Source organism: Corvus brachyrhynchos, unplaced genomic scaffold (assembly GCF_000691975.1).
Source record: "Corvus brachyrhynchos isolate BGI_N302 unplaced genomic scaffold, ASM69197v1 scaffold48, whole genome shotgun sequence".
NCBI classification, from domain to species: domain Eukaryota; kingdom Metazoa; phylum Chordata; class Aves; order Passeriformes; family Corvidae; genus Corvus; species Corvus brachyrhynchos.
The window spans coordinates 4,081,862-4,088,729 of record NW_008240027.1 but is presented as its reverse complement, the minus strand read 5'-3'; the positions used below and the strand labels follow the sequence as shown (position 1 = coordinate 4,088,729).

At 54.2% G+C, this 6,868-nt stretch overlaps 3 protein-coding genes across 3 annotated transcripts in view; 2 read left to right on the top strand and 1 right to left on the bottom strand.

The window, feature by feature from the left end:
- The window catches only part of RPS8 (ribosomal protein S8), a 7,661-nt gene extending 6,531 nt beyond the window's left edge, over positions 1–1,130 (top strand). Inside the window, exons 6-7 of the mRNA XM_017743452.1 lie at positions 315–444; positions 971–1,130. Of these exons, the coding sequence (XP_017598941.1) occupies positions 315–444; positions 971–1,080 (240 nt within the window). The 3' untranslated portion in view covers positions 1,081–1,130. The remainder of the gene's footprint in view (positions 1–314; positions 445–970) is intronic.
- Positions 1,131–4,840: 3,710 nt separating this feature from the next.
- Positions 4,841–6,868, bottom strand: part of LOC108448980 (leucine-rich repeat-containing protein 3B-like) — a 6,429-nt gene continuing 4,401 nt past the window's right edge. The window contains exon 2 of the mRNA XM_017743552.1: positions 4,841–6,771. Coding sequence (XP_017599041.1) covers positions 5,564–6,673 — 1,110 coding nt within the window. The 5' untranslated portion in view covers positions 6,674–6,771 and the 3' untranslated portion in view covers positions 4,841–5,563. The remainder of the gene's footprint in view (positions 6,772–6,868) is intronic.
- Positions 6,591–6,868, top strand: part of BTBD19 (BTB domain containing 19) — a 22,642-nt gene continuing 22,364 nt past the window's right edge. The window contains exon 1 of the mRNA XM_017743553.1: positions 6,591–6,595. The gene's annotated coding sequence lies outside the window, so the exon portion shown is untranslated. The remainder of the gene's footprint in view (positions 6,596–6,868) is intronic.

Genomic DNA, 6,868 nt, shown 5'->3' with positions numbered 1-6,868 from the left:
GCTTTTTGTATGAGGATTAATTCACCAAGGAAACCTTTGCAGTTTCATTGACTTGAGATCAGCCTTCCCTAGGGCACTGTGCTCAGTTGCCAGCAGTGATTCTGGTTAGCAATGTTTCATTTCTTGGTCTCAAAAGCGAAATGCAGCACCTGGTTCTGTGAGATCAAAGTATTTGTACTTTGGCCAGGTATGACTTGGAAAACAGTACAGTGCTGAGAATACAAGGGTCTCCTTCATCATAGTGGAAAACACCTGTGTTAGTGGAAGGTGGCCATTTGTTTAACAATTTTTTTTGCCTTTTCTCTTGGGTTCAGACTCCTGAAGAGGAGGAAATACTGAACAAGAAACGTTCAAAGAAGATCCAGAAAAAATACGATGAGCGAAAGAAGAATGCCAAGATAGCAAGTATTCTTGAGGAGCAGTTCCAGCAAGGAAAGCTACTTGGTGAGTCCCTGGCAGCATTAATGTAACTTGTACTTTCATCTTCTCCAGAGATAACCCACTTGTGGCAGGATGGGGAAATCTGCCTAGCCAGGCTCCTGCAGTTGGTAATTCCTGTTTGGGCTTTGAGAAAGAAATGGGTCTCAAGACTTGCAAAATGGGCAAATGTGTGTCAGAAAAACGTGCTGCAGGCATCTAAGAGCTTTGATGTTTCAAGCTCTGGCAAATAGTTGAGTGAGTGTTCTGAAGTCTTCTGGTGATGAGACCTTTGTCCAGTTCTGCTACTGAACCCGAGCGATGACATTTGGAGATCTGAGGAGGACTTCATTAGGGACTGAGCAGCAGTGCAGGTTCCAGAGCACAGTACCTCAGGAGGGGCTGCTGATGTATGCACATGAACTGGTGACTCGGTTACTGAAGAGCTGCTCGTCTGTGCTGCTGCAGAGAGGCTGCGTGCAGTGTTTGTTCTTTGGTGTGTGCACTGGGGTGGGGAATTGCCAGACTTTAACTGGATGACTTCTCCTTGCAGCCTGCATTGCCTCCAGACCTGGACAGTGTGGCCGAGCTGATGGCTACGTGTTGGAAGGCAAGGAATTAGAGTTCTACTTGAGGAAGATCAAGGCCAGAAAAGGCAAATGAAAAGCTGTTGTGCTGAGAGAACGAATAAAACCCAGAGTCTACTACCATAACAGGTTGTGTGCTCATTTGTGTGTGCAGTGTGGAGGGGGCTTCTGTAGCTCCACCTGCATTGTAAAATGTGAAGGAAGATGGAACTCTAGGAATCCCTGAGCCCTTTAATGTCTTCAGGCAAAACTTGACCCTGCATGTGCTCAACTAAAACATCTCCATGGGTTCTAAGTGACTTAAAGGACCAAGTATGTGTGAAAAAGTTGGAGAATGTCCAGTACTGGCAACCTATGAGCAGGAGGAAGGTGCAAGTGCCCACCCCCTTTAAGAGTTCTGGGTTCCTGGGAGCTCCTGAGGTCTGTCTGGGCCCCCCTGTTCCTGTGCTGTGTTAGGTCAGCATGTGCTGTGGTTGGGGTGTTGGAGAGGTCAGTGGGGAAATGGGCTAAGTCTGGCTGAAAACTTGGCTGTTATGCCTTCAGCCTCTGCAGCTGGTAACTCGTGCGTCTGCCCTCCACATTACACGAGCTCCCGTCCCCTGGTTCAGGCCAGCAGCCCCTTTTGGTGTTTCCTGCCTGGTTGTACAATTCCCTGCAGGATCCAGTATCTTTTAACCAAACTAGGTGGCACTGCTTAGTGACCAGCTGGTCTTTCCCTGACCTCCTTGGTCTCATTCCAGTGCAAGATCAATTCCTTCTAGCAGAAGGGCCAGGCTCACGTCATGGTCTGTCCCTTTCGAAAGCTGGATACAAACTCCAGCTTTCTGTCCTGTCACTTGTGGTGGAATTGGAAAGCTGTGGTGAACAAAAGCTCTTCTGGATGTTTTGGGCTGATGGTGATACTATTCCTAGAGGCTTCTGTCCTTAAGGAAAGTAAATCTCTGCAAATAGTTGCCCTTTTTGCAGGTATTGGGGGAAGTCAGGAGCCCATCTGAGGGCTGGCCCTGTGCCATGGGGCAGGCCAGGCTCACACACCTTGTGCCTGTCAGGTGAACACACCACACACTTCATGCCATTTCTGTATTTTCACAAGAGCCTCCTTTATCCATTGGATCACTGGTGCAGGTTAGGCTTCCTGCAGCCCCAGCATCACAGTTAGTAGCTCTGGAGGAGGTGGCCGTGATCATCTTGCCCCAAGCAGAGTTGTGGCGAGACCCAAGTCTCATGCTTTAAAAATCCAACTCTCTGCCCCTCAAATAGCTTGGTTTTGGGGAGAGGGTTTTTTTCCTGTGATGCTGCGCCGTGTTTGCCCGGTGTAACAGCAGGAGGTGCCCTGGGGAGTGTGGGTTTATCCTGTGTTGCTGAGCATGAGTCAATGCCAGAGTTGCGTTCTGGAGATTGGTACCTGTTCCAATGGCAGCAGGTTGTGACGTGGGTGTGCACTGGCACTGCCTGACAGATCAGGTCTGTGCTCATGGGCACTGAGCAGAGCTGTTCCCAGCTGCGTTCCACTGCAGTTCAGGAGTCCCTGGCAGTGGGACCTGGGCTGGGTGGGATGTTTGCACAAGCATGTTCCTTCTCCATGGTGATCCAGCGTAAACTTACCCTGCTCTCCAGCAACGCCTGCTTTCCAGAGAGGTGGGGTGGAGGCGATAAGGGCACTTGGCAGGGATGTGTCATGGCTGCTTCCTCTGAGTGTGTTTCTTCTCTCCCCTTGTCCTCCACAGAGTGCAAACAGCATTCAGGGTGTTTATGGGGAACTTTGTACAGATGGAGAAACTCAGGCTTATGGAGCAAATGCCAGCTTGGTGTCAGAGCAGGGTTATAAACTTGTCCCCTGATGAGCAGGATTATGGCTCATCAATGCACACTGCTTACAAAGTTACTGCTCTGAGAAATGCAGCTGCCAAGGGCAACCGCCCACGGGAACGAAAGTGGCACCTGGAGCTGCGCTGGAGGTGTGACATGGAAACAGGACAGGGGCAGCCGGCCAGGGGTGTGTGGCACTTCACTCCCAAGGTGGCTCAGGCTGTGGGATGCACAGCCCTGTGGATGGTGCAGGGAGTGGGCAAGCCTGCCGTGCTCTGAGCCAGGAAGTGATGGGCAGGGGCTGCGGCTAAGCACAGCTTTAGCCTGGCTAGACTTAGGAAGTGCAAAAGCCTGGGCTAAGGACCTTACCCACTTCTGATAGATGCAGAGTCTGAATTTTAAGAGCTGCTTTCATAGGATGACCAGTCAGCACCATAACCCAGGTGGAATCACTTGTTTTGTGTGCTGCTCCTTGCTGTTGAGTGGCTCTCTCAGCTCCACACAGTATTAACTTCGGGGTATTTTCACAGGACATGATCCAAGCCAGGAAATGACCTTGTGGTTACACTTTAATAGGTCCAGTAGTGACCTGGAAGGCAGTGGGGGAGAAGCAGGGATGGCTTGTTGAGGAAATTCGGGAGCTTTAAAGGAAGGGGGACTTGCAGGAAAGGGAACATTTTAACTAGTATACTTAGAGAAAACACATGTCTGAGTGTGCTGGGGCTGTCATAGGCAAAGAAGAGGGAACACCGGGTTTGGTGACACCTCCCTGCCACCTGTCACAGATGGAGATTTGGGAGGGGGCTGCAGGTACCAGAGCAGGGGCTGGACAAGACCCAGTCGGGTGATTTGGGTCACTCCCCTTTGCAGCCGTGGCATCTGAGTTTAGGCTTCATGAGAAGGAGGGGAAAGGACAGGACATTACATCATTCCCAGCAGCCCTGGGAATGGGACCCCGGGGTATGTGATCAGAGGGGGCACCCAGGAAAGGGCTGAAGGTATTTCTAGAGCACAGGTGAAAAATGGCAGCTGTTGTTTACCCTACTCAAAATCTGCAGCCATGGGCTGGGCTGTAGCCCCTGAAGACAGCTGCTAACCCTGCCTGTCCTGTCTTTGCCCTGTGGCAGTTTCTGGTCCTTCTGTGTCCCTGTGGGGATTTGGGGATGGCATGAGCCAGGGTACACTGAAATACTCTGGCTGTAGTACTTGGCAGAGGGTGGTGGAGGGATATTAAAGGCTGGGATAGTTTCCCAGGGCCCAGGAGGGTGCAGGGAAGGAAAAATTCCAGCTGGATATAAACCTGTGGGAAACATTCATGAGTGACAGGAGACATGAAGGGAAATCAACCCATCCTCATCCCCAACCCAGGTGGGGCTGGGACTGAGCAGTGCTAGGACTGAGCAGTCCCACCATGGCTGCTGGAAACCACACTGCACTCTGCAGGAAACACCACTTCCTTTGCCGGCCAGAGCACCGCGTCCTGCCCTGCCCAGCTCCCTCCCTTCCTGCCTGGGCACCAGGCCCAGGACAGCTCCAGAGCAGACAGGGTGGCCAATGCAGCTTCCAGCCTGGAGAATGTCCCCCTGGGCAGGGGGAGCAGGACTTAAGGGTCCCCCCCCATGCCCAGAGAAGGGCTGGAGCACCATGGGTGAGACTTTCTGGGGGTGCCTGTGTTGGGCAGTGATTTACAGCACCCCCAGCCTTTGCCCTGCTCCCAGGAGTCCCACGAATTCTTGTTTGGTTCAGGAACTGCAGCATTTACAGCAGGCTGACACCTTCCCCACCCGAGTTGTAAATCCTGGTCCAAGGCAAAGGCTCTGCTGACCTTTAGCCAGTGCCCAGCTCTGCTCTGCCAGGGTGACAGAGTGACTCCAGGGATGCTGGGCAAGACCTGCACTGGGCCATCACCCAGGGCATGGGAAGATAGATGGGGTAGGAGTGAAGTCCACCATTCCTGCACTCTTCCACATCCTACTGGTTGGCTCCCCACCACCTCAAACCGCACAGACAAAGGAATAGAGTCGCACTGCCAGAAGTAAAATGATTTATTTCTTACTGAGAGCTGGATCCTACAGGGCTAGCTGCAAGGGGCCCTTCTGATGCCGCTCTGCATGTGTGTGCACTTCACACACCCACTCACACAAGTGTGCATGCACACTCCATGAAGCAGCTCATGTGCATTGACTGTTTCAAGTCCCTGTGCCACAGTGGGGTGTGGGGTGGGCAGCAGGCAGAGCCACCACAGGCTTCCCCTGACAAGCCCAGGGCACCTCATCCAAATGTGACACCCCCTGCAGACCACACAGGCAGGGCCAGCCCTGTTTCATGTCTCCAGACCCTGTTCTCTGCAGGTTGGAGAGCAGCAGTCCCCACAGGTCCCCCCTGTGCCAGGTACCAGCTGGTTCCAGCAAGAGAGGAAGCTCTGGTCAGTGGGTCTGGTGCACACAACATCGTCACTTCATCCCCAAAACCACCTTCCCTCCATGTCCTTCCTCAGGCACCACCAGCCTGTGGCAGGGTCCCCAGAGTCTGAAGCATCCTTGCACCCTTGCCCAGCTGCAGCACATGGCAAGCGAGGGGTTCACACGGGAGCACAGGGGAAGGGATGGGTATCTGGGGGTGCAGCTTTGCAAACAGCCACTGTAAGCCATGGCAGAACAACTCATGCCTCTCCTGCACTGGCAGCTTTCACTCCTGCCCAGCCCCTGCCATCCTGCTGGTGTGTCCCAGACACAGCCCAGGTCCTGGCATCAGTGCAGGTCAATGGTCTCATACTCCAGGTTGTCTGAGTCCTCCAGCTCGATGCCAGGCACCAGGTTGTAATAGCTGGTTGACTGACTCATGTAGATCTTCTCCCGGTCAGCAGAGTCCTTCAGGACTTCACTCACGCTGACAGTGTCCACCTCTGGCTCACTGCCCAGCTCCTCTGCCCTTGGTGCTGGGGTGCCCAGCTGCCCTTCATGGGATGGCACCTGGGAACTGCTGGGGGATCCCACCTGTATCTCCACCTCCTCATAGAGGTCTCTGCTACTCTCCAGTGGATCCACGAAGGGCTGGAGCACAACCTGTTTCCCCAGGAGCACTTTCTTCTCAGTCCTGGAGGGAGCGGCAGGCAGCTCATAGGGGATGTAGTGGTGAGGCTCTGCAGACACTGGAACGCTGCTCCTCTCTGCCATGGCCCGGTGGCTCTGGGACCTGCTCTGCAGGCTGTAGTTTGTCTTTTTCTTCCGCCGGCAGAAGCACCAAGTGATGGTGGTGAGGATGAGGAGAGGGGGCAGGCAGATGAAGAGAGCGGTGAGACTGTGTGAGCGACACAGCTCATCCCGGGGGATGCTCTGGAGACCCACACCGTGGTAGTGCTCTGGTGTGTGGCAGATAACCTCAGCAGCCTGGCTGGACCAACCCTCCAGGTTGGTGAGCAAAGCGCAGCTGCAGTCCCAGCTGTTGTTGGAGAGCTGAAGCTGGAGCAGAGATGGCTTCAGGAGGCTGGCAGGAAGGAAGGTGAGGGCATTGAAGCCCAGGTAGACCTCCTGGACCTGGGAAGATGCTTTCAGGAAGGACTTGGGTAGCTCCTGGAGCTGGTTGCTGTCCAGATAAAGAACCCTCAAATTAGGGGCATCTTCCAGAAAGCTTCCAGGGAGACTTTCCAGCAGGTTGTGACTTAAATGTAAGACTTCCAAGGCAGGAGGGACTCCCTGTGCATTGCTGATGGCCGTGATGCTGCAGTGCGAGAGGTAGAGCTCCCGCAGCCCCTGCACCCCCACCAGTGCACCCCAGTCCAGGTGGGTGATGTTGGAGCTGGTGAAGTTGAGGCAGCAGCTCTCAGGGAGCGGAGCCTCCCGGAAAGCCTGGTAGTCCATGGGCTCTGAGCAGTTGCAGATTGGCGGTGCTGGGTCGAGGGCAAGGCCGGCAGCGAGCAGGAGGCTACCCCAGAGGGACACGGTGCCCAGCCCAGCGCCTGCGGAGAGAGCAGAGGGAACGGTGACTCCCTGTACGACCTGCCCTCCCCTTCTCTTTCTCCAGCCTTCCCGGCGGGGGAAAGTGAACCCCACTTT